Genomic DNA, 19,516 nt, shown 5'->3' with positions numbered 1-19,516 from the left:
AGCTTCTGTGTCTGCCCGAAATTTTTGGTGTTCCTTGGCTTGTAGATGGCTGCCTCATTGCTGTCTGTTTTCACATCTTCCCCCCTCTGTGCATATCTGTCTCTATGTCCAGATTTCCCTGTTTTACAAGGACACCAGTCATACTGGATTAGAGCCACCTCCCCCCATGACCTCATTTTAACTTGATTACTTCTGTAAAAACACTACCTCCCCCCACAAACAGGTCACGTTCTAAGGTATGACGGGATTAGGACTTTGTATCTTTTTCGGTGGACACATTCAACCCATAACAGCGACCATGTTGTAAAATAGATAATGTTTGGAAGGCCTGTAACGACACACCCATGAACTGGGCACGCTAGTGGGTCACACAATCCTGAGGCTCCGAAATAAAGTTACAAGTCCTCAAAGGTACCATGATAACACAAAGATAACGATGATGTGAAAAACTACATACTGTGACTTTACCAAGAAACGTGATTATAACCCAAGTTGCATTAAACTCACTAGATTTGATGTTTTCCTATGATCATCGGTACAGAAAGTACATGCCGAACAAGATATCACAAATCTAGATTGTTTTTCTTTGGTTTTGTTTATTTGTTTGTTTGTTTTTTGTTTTTTTCTAAAAAGGTACATCAGAGAGTGATTATTGTGCTACCCAACAGGCTATCACAGAACTCTTTTATATAGTAAACAAACACTCAGAACTCTTTTATGCATTAAGCACAGAGAACTTGTATATCTTAAGCATTCACCAAATCAGAATTCACACCCCTTTTCGGGAACACAAGCGTCTGTTACATAAATGAGCCCCTGTCTACTTTAGCTCATTGCCAGCAGAAAAAAACCCAGTCATTCTCTAGGGTTTTACCAGAATGTTCATGGCCCAGCGGGCACTGGTCCCAACAGGTACCGCTTCAGCTCCTGACATGGTTTCTCAATGAACAGTGTCAGGGCCAGCCCAGTGATGAAGGTCAGCAAACAGTGTCCAGAGAAAAGGTAGAACTGGAGAGAAATAGGGGCAGAGTGAATGCAATCCTACTACCAGATTCGTACTGTGTTTGGTTTTAAAGGGCATCATCCCGGCCGTAAGATCTAGATCTGTAAGACCCCCAGCCCTGAACGTTAAAACTAAGGTAGGAGCGCCTGGGCGGCTCAGCCAGTTGAACATCCCACTCTTGACTTCGGCTCGGGTCACGATCTCATAGTTCGTGAGTTCGAGCCCCGCATCGAGCTCGGTGCTGACAGTGCAGAGCCTGCGGGGGATTCTCTCTCTCCTTCTCTCTCTGCTCCTCCCCCACTGGCTCTCTAACTGCCTCTCAAAACACATAAAAATAAACTTAAAATAAATCGGATGAATAAAATCGAAGAAAGATGTTATCCCAAAGCCCTCCCTCAAAGAAAGCAAAGGACAATAGGCTCCTAGCAGCCCCCACAACAAAGCGAGCTTCTCTCCCCGAGCCAGTGGGCTGCGTGGTGGCTCCAGCAGAGAAGGGACAGTGGAGCCACAAGAGAGCAGAGAGTGGGGACTCACTCACCATGTTGGTGTCGCTGTAGTGAATGAGCGTTTCTTGAAGCCCGTTGTAGAGCATGATGAGGATCGGATGAACCAGGTAGCAAGCGTAACTGATGCTGGCCAGGAAAGCCCAGATGTGGCAGGAGAGGAGCCTGTTCACCAGCCCTGGAGGGAACGGGCAGCCTGACTTAACGGAGCCATGACTCCGCCCGGTCCCTCTGGGTGCTGTGCACCTGTGTGCATGGACTTCTAAGAAGGCCTTTATTCTCCTGATTTTTAAGAGGAGGTGCCCCACACCAAACCAAACTTTGCAGGAATGTGAAAAAATAAGAGACGCTAATACAGCGTTTCCAGTCAGTTGACTTCCTCAGTACGACCTCAAGCCCTGAGCACCGACCGTTCTGCGTGGGAAACAAGGAACCAAGTCCTTCCACCAGCCTGGGTTCTGGCTCAAGACGCAGCACGGGAGCCGCTGGGCCCTGGGACGAGGTGGTTCGTGTCACCTGGCCTCAGGCTCGTCCTCTGTTACTGAGAGGCTTGCGTCTGGTCAACGTGTAGGTCTCTTTCGGGACAAATATTCTGTAACTCGGTATAACTTCTAGAACTGCGTTGTCCCACGCGTAGCCACGAATGTCCTTATAGAAGGCAGAAGAGGAGACACAGACACACAGGGGAGAGGCAGGGCGAGAAAGCCGTGTGAAGGCGAGGCAGAGACCATAGTGACGCACTTTCGGGCCGGGAACTCAGGGCTCGCTGGCAGCCATGGAACAGATGCCCCCTCGGGGCTTCCAGAAGGACCTTGCCAACACCTTGATATTGGGTTTCTAGTTTCCAGAACTATGAGAGGATTGATTTCTGTTGTTTCAAGCCATGAAAGAAAGGCAAGAAAGGACAGGAAGGAGGGAAGGAGGGAAGGAGGGAAGGGAGGAAGGAAGGAAGGAAGGAAGGAAGGAAGGAAGGAAAAAGAAAAAGAAGAAAAAAAACTTGTTTCTCCTTTGCACGAGGCTCATCTCAAGTGCTCAGTCATGCATCACTGTTGTATCAGTTGCTTAGGACAAAATCTTTGTCATCCCAAATTCGGTTCTTTCTCCCATATCCCACAGAGTGCTACCATCTGTCTTTAAAACTGTCTATCTCAAACTGGACCATTTCTTCCCATCTCCGCCACTAACCCCCGCATCAAACCCACCAGCTCCTACTCCCTGGACCTGTACAGTAGCTTCCTGATGGATCCATTGGTCTCTCTGCTGTCCTTCTTGCTGCCCTGCAGTCTCCATGCAACGTCCAGAGTGCTCTTTTAAATCACAGGTCAGATTACGTTACATGGCTTTTAAAATAAAATCCGGGGTGCCTCGGTGGCTCACTCGGTTGGGCGTCCGACTTCGGCTCAGGTCACGGTCTCGCGGTTTGTGAGTTCGAGCCCCGCGTCGGGCTCTGTGCTGGCGGCTCGGAGCCTGGAGCCTGTTTCGGAGGCTGTGTCTCCTCCTCTCTCTGCCCCTCCCCTGCTCATGCTCTGTCTCGCTCTGTCTCTCAATAATAAATAAATGTTAAAAAATTTAAAAGAAAATCCAGTCCTTCCCCTGGGCCTTGAAGACCCTGCATGACCTGGCTGCTACCTTCCTCTGTGTTCTCATTCCCATCTCTCTCCCACCTTGATCTTGATTCCTGTCTCACCGGTCTTCTTGCTGCTTCTCCCGCCCACTGAGCTCGTTCCAGTCTTGAGACCTCTGCCACACCATCCCTTTGCCTGCAAATATTTGCAAACTCACCCCTACTCCAGTTACCCTCCAATCCCGGCTTTATTTTTATTCCCTATATATATCCACGCTGGAATTATACACATATTTACTTAACCTGGCTCCAGATTTGTTTCCGATGGCTGCTGCAACAAATTGCACAAATATCGTGGCTCAAAACAACAATCGGGGCGCCTGGGTGGCTCAGTCGGTTAAGCGGCCGACTTCGGCTCAGGTCACGATCTCGCGGTCCGTGAGTTCGAGCCCCGCGTCAGGCTCTGTGCTGACAGCTCAGAGCCTGGAGCCTGCTTCAGATTCTGTGTCTCCCTCTCTCTGACCCTCCCCCGTTCATGCTCTGTCTCTCTCTGTCTCAAAAATAAATAAACGTTAAAAAAAATTTTTTTTAAAAACAACAACAATCTACTCTTGCGTGATTCTAGAGACAAGAAGCCCCAAACCAGTATGGCTGAAATCACGGTGTGGACAGGGCCACACTCCCTCTGGAGGCTCTAGGGGAGAATCCATTTCTGGTCTCCTCCGACCCCTCCCGGCTTCTGGCTCTCCTTGGCTCGTGGCCCCTCCCAACAACATCAGCGGTTTCAAATGTGTCCCCACTCCATCTTCGTGTCGCTGTCTCCTCTGCGAGTGTCCCTCTATCCTCCTCTTTGGAGGGTACACGTGACCGCATTTAGGGCCCATATAATCTCCCCGCCTCCCAATCTCGTGATCGCCGCCATCACATCTGCAAAGTCCCAGTTGGACCTGATCTACCAGGGGCCGTTATGCAGCTTACTGGAGTCTCCCGGGCTGTGTCCCCTACCCCCCTGTGATCTCCTACAACAGAGATTTTTTTTCTTGTCTACTGCTCCACATCCTGTGCAACTTGAACAGCGCTTGGCGTAAAGTGAGCATTCTGGAAGTATTTTATATGATTGAGAGAACAGAGATGGACTCGCCGGCCAAAGATACCTTTGCCCCAAGTGAATGTCAAGGGATAAGATCAACCAAGACATTTCTGGGGAGCAAACAATATAGTTATAGGAAAATTAAGGCAACGGAGAGCCCGTGTCACGCAGGTAAACGAAACACAAAAGAACATCCTTAAAGCAAGCAACCTCCTGGTCACGTCATGAGCCACAACTGGCTCCAGTCAACTGTTAATCACATTAAATTAGTGTTGTTAATTCAGACCCTGTTGGTTTTGTAGTTTTGTGGTTACTTTATTATTTTTTCTGAAGACTTTATTTTTAAGTATTCTCTACACCCGTCATGGGGCTCGAGCTTACAAACCCGAGCTCAAGGGTCGCATGCTCCACTGACTGAGCCAGGCAGACGCCCCCTTTTGATTAAATTTTTTAAATGTTTATTTATTTTTGAGAAAGAGTGAGAGCGTGAGCAGGGGGAGGGGCAGAGAGAGGGGGAGACACAGAATCTGAAGCGGGCTCTAGGCTCTGAGCGGTCAGCACAGAGCCCGGCACGGGGCTCCAACCCATGAACCGTGAGATCATGACCTGAGACAAAGTTGGATGCTTAACTGACTGAGCCACCCAGGTGCCCCATTTCTGTGGTTACTTTATAACCACATTTGTTTTGACTTTATAAATCTATGTATTATAAACATAAAAATTTATATCTAGATTTATGTATGCTCATGTTTAGGTAAAATTAGAATTAAAATAATTTAAGCCAATACTAAGGATCCCCAAAGACTTCTTGTTCCTTTGGAATGGGTCCATGTATTACTAAAGTTCAAGGACCCCTGAAGGAGAGACGGCACCACCGAAAGGTTTTAACTGGGGGAGTCACGTGGTCAGAAGATGACTCTGGCAACTCAGCACGGAACCAAACCCTCATGGTCTACACTGGCCCTGACTCAGACGATGGAAAGATGATTTGAGGCATCAGGACCCCCCTTCTCACCCTGAGAGTCTCGGTGACACACTTCCTCAAATGTTCCTTTACAGATATACTTTTCCAAAGGTCACCAGGTGGACACATATTTTCTAGGATTGAACCTCACCCGTCACCTCCTACCTTGACCTGCTAACCAATCTTGCTATCTTATGGCACCAGAGATGCAAACCTAGAACATCAGTCGCACCTGCAATTGTGATTGGCTAATGACAACACTCTTTGAAAACACGTATCACTCAAGAACGCATCAAAGGACTTGTCTGTCGTCTGGATTAACGGAGGCGTCGTCCATGCTCAGGCTAAGAATTGCTAGCATTTACTAACTCCACGGTAATGATAATGCTGCAAATCTGATTGATCTTTTAAAAAATATTTATTTATTTATTTTGAGAGAAAGAGAGAGCATGCGAGTGGGTGAGGGGCAGAGAGAGAGAGAGAGAGAGAGAGAGAGAGAGAGAGAGAATCCCAAGCAGGCTCTGCACTGTCGGTGCAGAGCCCCGCGTGGGCTTGAACTCACAAATGGTGAGATCACGACCTGAGCCAAAATCAAGAGTTGACACTTAACTGACAGAGCCATGCAGGTGCCCCAAATTTGATTAATCTTCTTTTTTTCTTTGTAATGTTTATTTGTTTTTGAGAGAGAGAGAGAGCTGGGGGGGGAGGGCAGAGAGAGAGAGAAAGAGAATCGATCCCAAGTAGGCTCTGCACCATCTGGGCAGAGCCCGATGCAGGGCTAGATCTCACCAACCATGAGATCATGACCTGAGCCAAAATCGAGAATCGGACGCTCAACCGCCTGAGCCACCCAAGTGCCCCCAATTTGATTAATCTTCTAACTTGACCTAAGACTCTCCCCCCAGCAAGTTATTCTTCATTTAGCACGACTTTTACAAGAGACAAGAATACTGTTATGCTACCACCATATCGTGGGCAGCCTGTGCCAGGCCAGGGAGAGGAGTTGCCTATGTTCTGAGGCTCTGGGGACAGCTCATGGTCATTGTCACCAGGTGGGAGCAGTGTTAGGGTGGGGTCCTGTGATTCAAACAGCTGCCCAGAAATGCAAATACATCCGTCAGCGAGAACGCGGCCCATTTCTTCTTTAACATCATGTCTCCATAGAAGGGAAAGCGTTTAAAATTAAAATATTAAAGAACAAATTCCTCACCCTTATATACTCATCAAACTCAGAAACAGTTCTACCAATCCAACATCTGAGAGGGGTCCTATTGCACAGAAACGACGGTCACGGGCTTTGGGCATCGGCTTTTCACTCGGTCCGGGGTTCGTTTTCTAGCTCAACCACTACCGAGCTGTGTGACCTTCAAGTGTTCTCTCTAGGCGCCATCTTTCTCACAGAGAAATAGCACGTTATAGCTGTACCCACAGCGGTGTGGCCGGCGTCACCCAGGATCACCTGGGTGAAATTCTCCATGAGACCTGGCGTAAGCCTGTGCCCCGTCAGCAAGAGTTGTTGTGATCAATTTATCATTTTCCTCCTTAACCCATGAATCCCAAACGCCTTTGCTGAGGCTAAGTGGGTTGGGTTCACAGGCCAAACTTTAAGCTCATCCTGATTATTTCCCTAGGGTATATAAACGTGTCATGACTCCACCTGGCTCTATTTCCAACCCTTCAGGGCTTCTGGCCAGTGCGGGGCCAGAACTTTTTCTGGATGATTCTTGCCAGTCTTTCTCCTGTCATTTTACGACACCCCAAGCATCCAGTCCCTATCTCATGCCAACTAGAAAAGAAAGGGAAAAAGACATCAGGTGACTTGGATAGCCATTTCTAATGTGAAGAAAACCCCTTTCTTGCCATTTAGGCCCCTTTTCTGCTTGACTTTCCACACATTGAGAGCCAGGCTCAATAGACAGTTCCCCAGCTTGTCACAGGGCTGAAGGGGATCTTGGGAACTATTCGGTCTCTACCCTCAGATAAGGAAACCGAGGCCCAGGGTGGGTGTGACCACCACTTTGGTCCCTGCCACTGGTATTTTGTTCTTACTGTAGGACCCTCTTTGTTCTCCTAAATGAAGCTTCTAAAGTAGCTTCATTGGAGAGGCTCAGAACCCACATTTGTACATAAACCAGTGTAGAAATTGAAAACAGAATATGGGGGGTTCCCCCAGGATATAAACAAATTGATGTCTTTGAGTCAATATCAGTCGTTCAACAACAAATAAAAAAGCCCGTCCGCGCACACTGTGTTTTCGCATTTGTCCCCTTTAAAGGGACACAGTGTGAACCTATAAGCAACCCCCCGTGCTGCGTTGTACCTCCATAGCCTTCCTGACATGCCAACAGGACCCAGCCCACGGCTGCCGCCCACAGGGTCCGGTGGAGGGCCTGGTACAGAGCAACGGCAGGTGAAGAGGTGACAGAAGTATCATCCACTGCATACGCCAGAGCGACCACTGCGAACAGGGTGGCCAGGGAGCAAGTCCACCCCAGCAGGGCTTGCGTCTACAGGGAAAGGAGAGACACGGGTCAAGCTCATTCTGGCCATTGTGTATTTACTTCCTTTTACACGAATTTACTTTTTGGTCACTTTCGGTATCTATTTGTAAACCTCGATCGGTGCCCAATATGTCGCTAACACAAAAGGTTCAGATTACTGGTTACGATGGGTTAGGTTTGGGGTGCAGTAGCGGGGAGTGAGGTGTGTGACCACGGAGAGATCTTGGTGGCGACAGCAAAGTTCTGCACCTTGCTTGTGGTGGCGGTCACACAAATCCCCACGTGATAAAATTGCACAAAATGGCCGTGAATCCCAAATAATTATTAAATGAAAGTTTAAGGGGGGAAAAAAAAGGGAGAAAGAGAAGATAATGTTGGAGCCCGCTCTTGACCTCCCATTCTGTTCCTTAACCTAGTAAGGCTCCTTGATTGGTTCTGTCCCCACCAACAACTCAAGGGCCTCTGGCACCCAATCCATACGTGGGCTGCACCCTAATCACTGGGGTCATAAAATGGCAGAAGGAGTGGGGGAATGGAGAGCTTTCTAGCTCAGAAAATAGCACCATGGGTTAAGTTCTATTCTGGGGCTCAGTTCAAGATCTTAGATTTTAGGTCATCTAACTTGACCTTTTTAGACCCAGATCTGTCTTCCAAGAGTCTCTCTTGCTTCTAAGCTTCAGTTCCCAGGTTGCTATGATAACGTCTCCATTGAACCAAACTAGCATCTTATCAGTCCACCACCTTGTCTCTAAAGGGAAGCTCTCCCCGCCCTGGGCCTCAGATTCCTGCGGTAGGCTCTGGCTACATGGAAGGAAAGGCATTTCCTCGGGGGCTCTCCACAAGCCCCCCTTTTTAGGCTAGGATCCCCTTCACCTTTTCACTCATAATGCACACCGCCCCATCTCATGCCCAGCATATAACACATGCCCCCCGCTGCTTCCAGCTTGGACACTGTGTCCTTATTTTCTGGCTTCTAGAGATTTGTGTTTGGTCTGCCCGTCCCTTCCACCTTGTTTCTCCAGCTCAGCTTGACTTGTGTTCTGGCTCTATGCTTCCTGGTCCTGACTCAGCCCTCGGAGTGGTTCACAAATACTCTGTCCTTGGGGCACCTGGGTGGCTCAGTCAGTTAAGTGTCTGCCTCTTGGTTTCAGATCAGGTCATGATCCCAGGGTCATGGGATCAAGTCCTACATTAGGTTCTGTGATGAGTGTGGAGCCTGCTTGAGATTCTCTCTCTCTCTCTCTCTCTCTCTCTCTCTCCTTCTGCCCCTCTCCCCTCCTTGCTCACTCTCACTCTCTCTCTAAAATAAAATAAAATGAGGGGTGCCTGGGTGGCTCAGTCGGTTGGGCATCCTGCTTTGGCTCAGCTCAAGATCTCACAGTTTGTGAGTTCAAGCCCCGCGTCAGGCTCTGAGCTGACAACTCAGATCCTGGAGTCTGCTTTGGATTCTGTGTCTCCTCCTGTCTCTGCCCCTCCCATGCTCATGCTCTGTCTCTCTGTCTCTCAATAATAAATAAGCATTAACAAATAAAATAAAATAAACAAATGTTCTCCCCGGATCTTAGATTTCACCTCTGCCACCAGAGGAACTTTTGCGCAGTTCAAGGGCAACACCAGCTAGTGTTTTAAATAGATTGCCCCAAGTGTAGATTTGAGATCAAGAGATGAGAAGAGCTTCACCAAAGTCAGCTGGACAAGCTAAGAGAGGACAGCAGAAGAAATGATCAGCAGGGATTCCCTGGAAGCATAGGGTTTCACCGGAAAAAATGCATATACAAGGACTACGTAACTTTTCCTATAGGCTCGAGTTATGATATTCCCCTGTAGATGCACGATTCACTTGTAGATCACAACAGAGTGCCATTAAAGAGGCGCTTCAGCAGGGATTGGTGGAAGATTGCATGGGAGGAGTGGTCAATGAGGAAGACGAACCCGGCTTTCCGGTTTGAGTCTCGAGGTTGGTTGGTGAATCAGAGTGATTACCCGCAAAGGAGCCAGGGAAGGAATTTTACCTGCAAGGTAAAGTAACAGCTTCTTCCCCCTTAGATACCACATGTCCTGATTCCCAGATGGAACCAATGAATCTGACCAAGAATCCTATCTGTAGAAACCAAGGAGCTTGTGCTATTAAAAAGTAACTATGGGGCAGGGGCACCTGTGTGGTTCAGTTGGTTAAGCATCGGACTCTTGATTCCGGCTCAGGTCATGATCTCACGGTTTGTGGATTGGAGCCCCGCGGTGGGCCCTGTGCTGACAGCGCAGAGCCTGCTTGGGATTCCCTCTCTTTCCCTCTGTCTCTGCCCTCCCATACTGCCCATGCTCTCTCTCGCCCTCTCCCTCTCAATAAATAAATAAGCATTTTTAAAAAGTTATAAGAAGTAACTATGGGAGCCTGGGTGGCTCAGTCAGTTGAGCGTCCAACTCTTGACTTCAACTCAAGTCATGATCTCATGGTTCATGGAATTGAGCCCCACATCGGGCTCTGGAGCCTACTTGGGATTCTCTTTTTCCCTCTCTCTTTGCCCCTCCTCAACTCTCTCTCAAAATAAATAAATAAACTTAAAAAAATTAATTATGAAAACAAACAAACAAACAAACAAACAAACAAACAAGTAACTATGTTCTTTCAGAAGAGGGCCTTGCCATTGCAATCTCATTGGGTGTGTTTTTCCCATGTCGGGGATTTCTCTGGATCTGTACCAAGGTTCCAACGGGTGGAACACCGCTGGGTTCCAATTCTGGAGCTTTCTTAAAGGAGCTCCGTGAAGAAAGCAGAGAACCAGGCTTTCGCGAGAAGACAAGGTCTCTCTTATTCTCTGGCACCAAGAGACATTGCTAACGCAACGCAACACGATAAAGTACTGAGCAGTCTGGTTCCTGCCCATGGCTTTGGAAGAGCCTGGCCGAATGGGCCACTCCAGTCCCAAACAGACGCGGCCCTGGCAGTGAAGTATGGGACAAACTTACCTTGGTTTTAAGAACGTTTGCCTGGCGGTTTGGGTGCATGAAAATGCTCAGAAAGAGCCCCACGAGGAATGGTCCGAATCTGCAGTAGGGCTTTGTATAGTACTCGGAGAAGTACAACACAGTCACGTTTTCACTGAAAAACAAAAGAACATGAGGCAGAAGGTCATGTTTGATCTAGACATGAAGAGAGGAATCTCTCAGATGTCCATCGGCACAATCGGCAAATCCAAAGGAAAATTTGGGGTGCTTCTGTTCATTTCCTCAGTCCGATCTACAGACGGCACCCTCAGGGTCCTGCCTTGTGCCACAGCTGGCCTGCTCAAGTTGCAAACGCCCCTGGGCCCCTCCACCCTGGACCCCAAGGAAATACGATGACCCAGTCCATTTTAAGGAGCTGTGCTGGCAGCTGGCACATCACGATAGCTCTAAAAACGTGGTTTTCAGAAGTGAACGTCTTCGTGGAACGTCTTCGTGGTTGCTTGGGCCACATCCCCGGAGATTGTGGTCTGAGATGGTGCTTGCTGGAAGCATCAGTGGGATTTAAAGTCTCCCCAGGTGATTCTCATGTGCTTCTAGAGTTGAGGACCTACTCTATTAGATTCGATGGGATTCGATGGGAATGAGCCTCTCCCTCAGTCACCTGGCAGGGCCCGCAGGGGCCAATGATATGACAGGAAGGGCATGGTGTTCCCCTAGTGAAAAAACCTGGGGTGTCTTCATTCATTCATTCATTCATTCCCCTCGCAAATACATTTGGAGCACAATGTGCGCGAGTCGCGGTGCCGGGCTATTTTGCATCGGGAGGTCAGCGAAGGCTGCTCTGAGAAAATGACGTTTGCACTGACACCTGCAGGACATGAAGAAGCGAGCCCTGCCAAGATCCGGACTTCAAAGGAAAAGCATCCTAGTGTGAGGGAACAGTGAGTGCAAAGGCCTGAGGGGAGAGCGTGCTTGGTGTGTGAAGCTTAGAAGGCTGGTGTGGCTGGTCCAGAGTCAGCACATAGGGGAGTGATGGAGGAGGTCAGACAGGGCTTCTACCGTGAGAGCAGTGGGCAGCCTTTGGAGGAATTTGAGCAGATGACCGACAGCATCTGACTCCCATTTGTATCACTCTGCCTGCTGCAATGAGAACAGATCAGCAGGAAATCGTGCCGCTGTTCCCTGCGTGATGCACAGAGTGGTGATAAGGAAAAATCGTGATATAAACCTCACTGGGGAAGCAAAATAGCATAGCGGGTAAGGTCCTCGGTTCCACTCACACCTATGCCGCTTACTAGCCGCGTGACCTTGAAGGGATAACCCCCACTTCCGTAAATTTCGGTCCCTCCAGCCAATAATTGAGCTTCCGAGCTGCAGGTCGGCGGCGGGAGGAGAAACCCAATACAGCCGCGTGGGGGCGCTCCTTTCCTCCGAGAAACATTTCAACGGGCAGCCACGCGTTCCTGGTACTTTCAGAGAAGACCCCCCAGCGCAAGTTGAAAGGGTCAGAAGTTTGGAAACAAAAACGCAATCAACTTTCCCATCCAGGCTGAACATTTCCCACCCAGTTTTTCCACGAGCCACCGCACACAGCGCAAACAGACTGGCACTCGCCGAGCAGCCTCCCTGGGAGGTCCTGGCCATTCCCGGGGCAGGCAAACAAGAGGGCCCGGCTGGGAACCGTGGGTTACCTTGCTTCTGACGGAGCTGCGACCGGAAGGGAGTAAGCCAGGGTGAGCAGAGCTGTGGCAGTGAAAGATGCCAAGAACAGCATGGCCCCGAGGAGGACAAGGACATGTTTACTTCTGCAAAGAGAGGACATTGACAGAAGCACTCTTCAGTTTCCTTCGCTGCAAAATTTGTGCCCACGAAAGACTTGAAAGCTTGGCAATCAGAGGCACTTCCTGCCAGGCCTGCCTTTGAGAGAGGCTGATGTGGGGGCAGCTGTGACTCAAGAGAACTGGCTTTGCCTTTAAATGTGACCATTTACTGGCTGTGCGACCCTAGGCAGGACCTTGAACTTGATTTTCCTCATCTTCACCCTGAAATGTACTGTGCGGCTGAAGATGTGACCTTGCTTGGGAATGTTCCTTGCCACCCACGAAGCATTACACGGACATAAATGGTGGTTGATTCCGGAGAGAAAGGACTGTCAGGCGCAGGGGGACGCAGGGACGGGGTTAGGGTAAGAGGCGGTCCAGGGATTCTCCCCCCACCCAGATGCAATCTGAGACAAACGTCTGGGTGCAGGGAGTTGATGTGGGGGTAGGAATGAGGGATGGCATGTAGAACAGGGAAGCAGGGAAAACTAACACAAGGATGTGCTGTCAAGGTGGCCAGTACTCAATTCTTCCAGAATGTTCTGTGGAAGATGCGCCTGAAAACTGTCGTGGAAGATGAAAGAAAGAGGCATTTTCCCAGTGTCTTTTATCCCCCATGAGCCAAGGGTGGCTCCACACTTTGGGACTCCACATGTATAAGGCCAAGAAAGATCCCGAAGGAGGCCCAGCTGTAGTATGTAGGAGGTTCTGGGGCAGGAAATGAGATTTAGGGACATAGGCTTTAGAGTTAGAGTAAGGCACTGGTTGCACCTCCTCAGAATCGTGAGGGTTGGGACAAAGACGATGTGCAGTAGTATAGAAGGAATGTCAAACACAGGCGTAAGACAAGACTATCCAGGCATAACCCTGCCCAGATGGTGCCTTTGACAATCCCGTTCCACTGCGTGACATTGCCACGGTTCTTCATGAGGAGGGGATAAGGGACCATTCGTTTATCACGAGTGAGGCAAATGGCAAATGATTTTCATCCAGAGTGCCAATTCTAGTTTAGTGTTAATGCTCGGAATGGAGGAGTGTTAGCTCAGTGGTGCTGTGATTGATTAGTAATGTCTGCTGTGAGAGTGGGCTGGGAAGGTATGACAACAATGCTGTCTATTTACTGTTCCTTTTGCCAGACCATTTAGTTCTGGCCTCCTTGGATTACTGGCATTCTATACAAGTGTGTTCTCTAAAGGAAAACAGCTCTACCTTTTACATACCTCCCACCATTTAGAAGCTAAACGTAGTTGCACGGCCACAAGCTTGTATAGTGCTGGTTTTTAGCTGAGGAACTGAAAATCTACCTTTCATGACAGCCTCTAGGAAAGATGCTGACATTGGGGACTCGGGGGTCTTAACTCACAAGGACACTCAAGTAGGTCCCCACCTACTACCTACTCTAGTAGGTCTAGAGTGAGGAGGTACTAAGAATTCATTGTCTTAGGTCAATGGTTAACCATCCAGTCAGGCCATCCAATAAAAACCTGCATGCACCCAAGTCAATATTTGTTTAACTCCCCGGGAGACTTGAGCCCAACCCATGGCACCTCCTCCCAGGAGTCAGACAAGTCTCCACAGGCTAACTGCCTCTATAATAAAACTAATAAAACCTCCTAATCTAGACTGTTATGGGCTGGATTTTGTCGTCCCCTCCCCCCCCCCCAAATTCTAACTTCCATCACTTCAGAATATGGCTCTATTTGGAGATAGGGTCTCTAAAGAGATAATGAAGGTGAAATGAGGTCATTGGGATGGGCCCTAATCCAATGTGACTGGTACCTTCATGAGAAGAGATGACAAGACCGACAACCACAGAGCAAAGACCGCGTCAAGAAGGCCACATGAAGATACAGCGAGAGGCCTCAGAAGAAACCAACCCTGTGCCAAAGGGTCCCCTCTGCCAGCTCGGGTCAGTGGTTGTATTGTCTGCCTGTTTGAGGGGACTCCTCCTACGACCGTGGGATTGAGAAAGGCCCAGAGCTTCAAGTGCCACCCACTATCCCCATTCTCTCTCAAGAGGGTTGGTGCCTCAGAAGGGCCCGTTCAGGGGCCATATAGCCCAAGAGGAGGAAGGAATGGCCTGAAAAGACCCTGGTATTCTTTGAAAGCCTGTCAGCCCCCAGCATCCTGGCCAGGATGCCCCACAGGATTTTTCTCGCCGTTTCTTCACAAATACCTGTACCAGCAATGAGCACATCCTGCTGGAATTGCCACCTCCGAGGAGACCTGTGGAGGCTCGCCCTTTCTCCTCTGCCAGGGCTGCCGGGCCTGCAGAGGCCTCACACCTGCCCCACCTGTTCCCCGCAGGCGCTTGCCAAGGTCTCCAGAGCTCTTGGAGCAGCCATAGTCCGTCACAGAGCCGAGGCCTGCGACAGCCCCAGAGAATTGGGCCAGGTGCTCCCCTGCCCCTGGAGCTCTGAGGGTTTGACGGCCTTGTGGGAGGGAGAGTCCACCCCCGTGGAGGCCCTGGGGGCCTGAACAGCTCCTGCTCAGGGAGCCCCTCTCCAGCAGCAGCAGGGATCAGCGACCCAGGAGTGTTCCAGGAATCCCCACCCTCTCTAAGGGGCTTGGGGAGGGAAGGGGAGGGGAAGGGAGGTCAGCATCCCAAAGCCATCTTGACCTACTCTCATCCTTCCTTGTCTGATCCACACTGAGGTGAGAGTGGGAGGGCACACTAATTCCTAATCCCCACCGTTCTCAGCGATTTCATCCTGGCAGGTGTGAGAATAAATCAAGGAGGCAGAGAGTGGTACGTCTTTCTACCAGAGGATGTTTGGAGCTATTTTTTTTAAAACCTTCATTTCCAAGATAGAAAGCAATGTGATTATTAGATCTCATTTCCATCTTATCGTCGGATTTTATTTCAATCTCATATGCTCTTATCAGTTCTATTATGCTATCCAAAATTGCCCTCTCCACCTCCCAGCCCCCACTCTGAGAAAATAAGCCATTTGATTCAGATGGTTTTGTTTCAGGAGACGGGGTAGGGAAGAACTTGCCACGTCTTCTGACTCAAACTCACTATACCAGCAAAACCGCCTCTGTGCTGAGTGGAATCCATGAAACATTTTTTTAATTTAGTAAAAAGACAAAAGACAAAAAACAAAAAACAGCTCCTGTACATTTAAAGTTAGAAAGCATTGTGTGTTTAAGATATGTGAAAAAGCAGATTTCCCTTTTTTTTTTTTTTTTTGGTGTTTAATTCTTAGATTAAATTAAAATCAAGATGGCTTGAACGCTTGCATTTGGCTAGAACAGGCAACCTCATGGGTCAGCCTGTGATTCAAAGTCTGTCCTACAAAGAGTAGTAACAGGTAACCACAATATAGAGCAGGTCAAGGCGTATTTAGAACTCCGCTTCACCCCTAGGAGTTAAAAACTTGCAAGTTAGATATGAAAAAATGACTATTTTCTTACATATCCAAATAGCAAGGTTTCTATTTTGTTTTGTGTTATTAGTAACATTCCATATTGGCAACCGTGTAATTGGTGGCCAGAGGACTGAACATTGATAGAAGCTTTAAGGAAAGCAATTTGTCATTATGCTTCAAGAGCCTAGAAGACATTCATGCTCTTTGACCTAGGGATTCCCCTTAAAGATATGCATTCTAAAGAAATATCAGAGTGGAGACTCTGATCTCCACGAAAATAGTTATCAGGCGATTATTCATGAAAGCAAGCACAAAATTGGAAATAATCCAAGTATCTAACACCAGGGGAAGGTGTAAGTAGATTACAGTTCATTCCATAGAATGAAACGTTACACATACATTAAAATTATGTTTACTTAAAGTAAATAAATAGGGGCGCCCGGGTGGCTCAGTCGGTTAAGTGACTGACTTTGGCTCAGGTCATGATCTCACGGTTCGTGGGTTTGAGCCCTGCGTCCGGCTCTATGCTGACAGCTCAGAATCTGGAGGCTGCTTCGGATTCTGTGTCTCCCCCTCTCTCTCTGCCCCTCCCCACTCATGCTCTGTCTCTCTCTCTCTCTCTTTCAAAAAATAAACATTAAAAGTTTTTTTTAATAAATAGATAAAATTGTGTCTCTTAGAAGTAGGCTTAGAAAACGCTTACGTCATGTAACTATTAAAAGAAAGATACTGATGTATATACACAGAAGCCTTTCATGTTTAAAAAGTGGTGCGGAAAAAGATCAGGAAGATAAACACAGAAATATTGACAGGGAATTCACCTCTTCTTGAGTGAGGAATGGGTCTAGGGTGATGGTTTTCCCCTCTATTCACCCTACTATCTTCCCATACCTCTTAAACTGAACGTGCATGTTAACAACAAAAAAAGGGAAAAATCTTTTAAGATATGGCATGGATATTCCACAAGCTATAAGTGTCCTCATGAATTATTGAGGCCTGAGAGCTTTTCTAGAAGTAATAAAAATTACGGTGATAAATATCTGATGGGGGGAACAGGTACACTGATGTATCGCTGGGGGCGCGGTCATTACTTCCCTCTTTCTGGAGAACAACCGCACACTATGTAACAAGCAGCAAGAAATCGTTCCTGCGCTTTGACCTAGTCATTCCACTTGGAAATGGGTCCCCAAGGAAATGAACAGGAGGAAAAAGTAGTACGTTCAAAGACAGTCACTGAGGTGCCGTCTGGAGTCATGAAACACTGGAAATGATGTAGATGCCCGACCATAACAATGGCATAGAAATCCTAAAACGGCTGAGTATGTGGATCGTGTCGCTACGCGGAAATGTTTACAAAGGCAGGTGAATGGAAAAGACTGAGACTAGAGATTACACACGCCCTGATTACGACCCTGCAAAAACGCAGAGGGGTGTGTGCAGGACGAAGCTGGGAGGAGAACGTGAAGAAAGATAAACAGAAAAGGATTCGGTGTCCACACTGCTCTGAAAAGTTCGTTTCCTGAATCGCAAAGGCTGCCCTGCCCAGAGCTGGAGCGCTCGCTGGGAGTGCCGTGGGAGAGGTCCCGTGGCCAGACCCGCCGGTCCCGGGCACACTCACTTTCTGTGGATGAGGACGATCGCCGGCGTGATGAGATGGCACTGAAAATCGTTGGCCAGGTACCACGTCCAGCCATTACACTGAAACGAGAGGAGCAGAGGTCACTCACCGGGGCCACTCGCTCACCTTCCTGGGGCTGGGGAGGTGTGGGGGGGTGGGGGGGGCGGTCCAAGGGAAGAGAAAGGAATTTGGGGCCACAGGATTTCACATACCTCATCTCACTTAATCCTGTAAGGAGCCTAGGTGCTGAGTATTGTTACTGCCAGGTTACAAAAGGGAAATGCAGAGCTTTCTCTCTTGAAAAAAAGCAGTAAAAGCTAAGCTCCCAGGGCAGTTGGAGGAACTCAACTCCACCCCGTTACACGAATGTAAGGGACAATTATCGTTTTGGTGCCCTCAGAGCCGGTAAGGGTCCCTGTTGTCCTCTCTTCCCTGCCTTGCCGGCCCTCCCCAGCCCCCGGGGAAGGAATGTGTTCATCTAGATTGGAAGCCTGGCTCCAGACGAGCTTGTGCCGGAGAGCCCAGAGTTCCCACGTGTGACGGACGTGCGGTCGTCTGGCCAAAGCCACATCTTTCCGCGGGCTGTCCGTGTTGGTGTGAAATGAGCCAGTTACCTGCCTCATTCTTCTTCAATGTGACGACGTTCCTGGGGGCAGCTCCCTCCAGGGCTCCGGAGGTAAAAGGCTCCTTGCTCCCTCCAGTCCCCAATCCGGTCCTCGAGAGCCCAGACTTATCCAGCACAAGCGACAGCTTTCCTTGTTCCGACTAAAGGGAAGTGCCCGAGGTGGGGGATCGGTGAGACCTCCAGGCCAGACGGCCCTCACACGTCCGCTTTCAAGGACCAAGGTGGGCTTGGCCTCAAACAGGTGGCTGGCTCGTGTCCTCGCCACTGATTCCCACGTGGGGCCCAGGCCGGTCCGCACCTGGCACACACGATTCAATTACCCCTATTTCACTTTCGTTGACTCCGATGTCATCGTGAGGATCCGAGGGCTTCGGGGGAAGCCCCAGCCAGTATAGACAGATGTTGTGGCTCTGTCTGATCTGGCTTGAGACCGAAAAACGACTCATTATGGCGCAGGTGACGTGCAATGTTCCATCCCAGTTACAGGCCGTCTGCGTGGAGGTAAGGCAAGTGTCCTTTCTCTGTGGGGTGTGACATGGAACCTTGACGGAGCAAGGCTGGCCGCTTCCGGACACGTACCTGCACGGTTGGCCCCTCAGTGCCCACTACCCTGCTCCCTCCCTCTGCTTTTCACGGCAACTGCCCCTGCCAAGGCTGGTTTGGTAACACTCACCCATCCCGAGAGGCTAGTCTCCCTGCCCCCAGCCACCCCCTTCCTATGGCTTCACCGTTACTCCAGAGAAAGTGCCAGAAGAAAGGGCATCAGACCCAGGCCGGCCCTTGGAAAGTTCACGAACCGCGTGAAGTGACACCCCGCGTTGGCCCGTGCCCATCTGCCTGTTCCCAGCCCATGACGCAGGACTCACCGCGTTTGGGACCCACAGGAAATTATTTAGCAACAGCAGATTCGTCCACCACGCTCGCCGGCAGTTATCCACGTGGAACTTGGGCACTTCCCAGACGGGTCCCCAGGGAACAAGAGAGAACAATCCAGCCAGCAAGCACACCGAATACATGTGAAGGGGCTGCAACCTGGCAGGAAAGAGCCAGAAGAGAGAAGGGGACTCTCCACCGTGGTTCCATTCAGTCCCCGGGGTGAGCGACAGAGACGCTCTGAAACGGATTGTGCTGGGTGGGCGACCAGCTGCCCACACCTCAAACGTTCCTACGCTCGTGGGTAAAAATTCTTGAGCTCCCACCCCAGGGCTCCGGTGATGCTGAGGCAAACATACGTCAGTCACTGAGCAGGTGGTGATGAACTCATGATTTGTGAGTTCGAGCCCCGCGTCGGGCTCTGTGCTGATGGCTCGGAGCCTGGAGCCTGCTTCTGATTCTGTGTCTCCCTCTCTCTCTCTGCCTCTCCCCTGCTTGTGCTCTCTCTCTCTTTCTCTCAAAAATAAATAAATAAACATTAAAAAAAAAAAAGAAAAGAAATACTCCTGTCAGGGGAAAAGTACCTCTATTTTACCGATGGGGAAATCACGGAAGTTTGGGTGACTTGGCCAAGGTGG

General features: G+C 49.3%; 1 protein-coding gene across 1 annotated transcript in view; it reads right to left on the bottom strand.

Annotated features, from left to right (window-relative positions):
• Positions 1-819: 819 nt before the first annotated feature.
• Positions 820-19,516, bottom strand: part of LOC102960341 (O-acyltransferase like protein-like) — a 62,480-nt gene continuing 43,783 nt past the window's right edge. Inside the window, exons 9-15 of the mRNA XM_042961576.1 lie at positions 18,872-19,037; positions 17,381-17,460; positions 12,263-12,376; positions 10,593-10,725; positions 7,445-7,631; positions 1,542-1,684; positions 820-1,008 (exon numbers count right to left, since the gene is read on the bottom strand). Of these exons, the coding sequence (XP_042817510.1) occupies positions 883-1,008; positions 1,542-1,684; positions 7,445-7,631; positions 10,593-10,725; positions 12,263-12,376; positions 17,381-17,460; positions 18,872-19,037 (949 nt within the window). The 3' untranslated portion in view covers positions 820-882. The remainder of the gene's footprint in view (positions 1,009-1,541; positions 1,685-7,444; positions 7,632-10,592; positions 10,726-12,262; positions 12,377-17,380; positions 17,461-18,871; positions 19,038-19,516) is intronic.

The sequence above is a fragment of the Panthera tigris genome, chromosome D3, assembly GCF_018350195.1.
Source record: "Panthera tigris isolate Pti1 chromosome D3, P.tigris_Pti1_mat1.1, whole genome shotgun sequence".
In the NCBI taxonomy this organism is placed as follows: domain Eukaryota; kingdom Metazoa; phylum Chordata; class Mammalia; order Carnivora; family Felidae; genus Panthera; species Panthera tigris.
The sequence above is the reverse complement of the archived record's forward strand: the minus strand, read 5'-3'. Positions and strand labels throughout refer to the sequence as shown.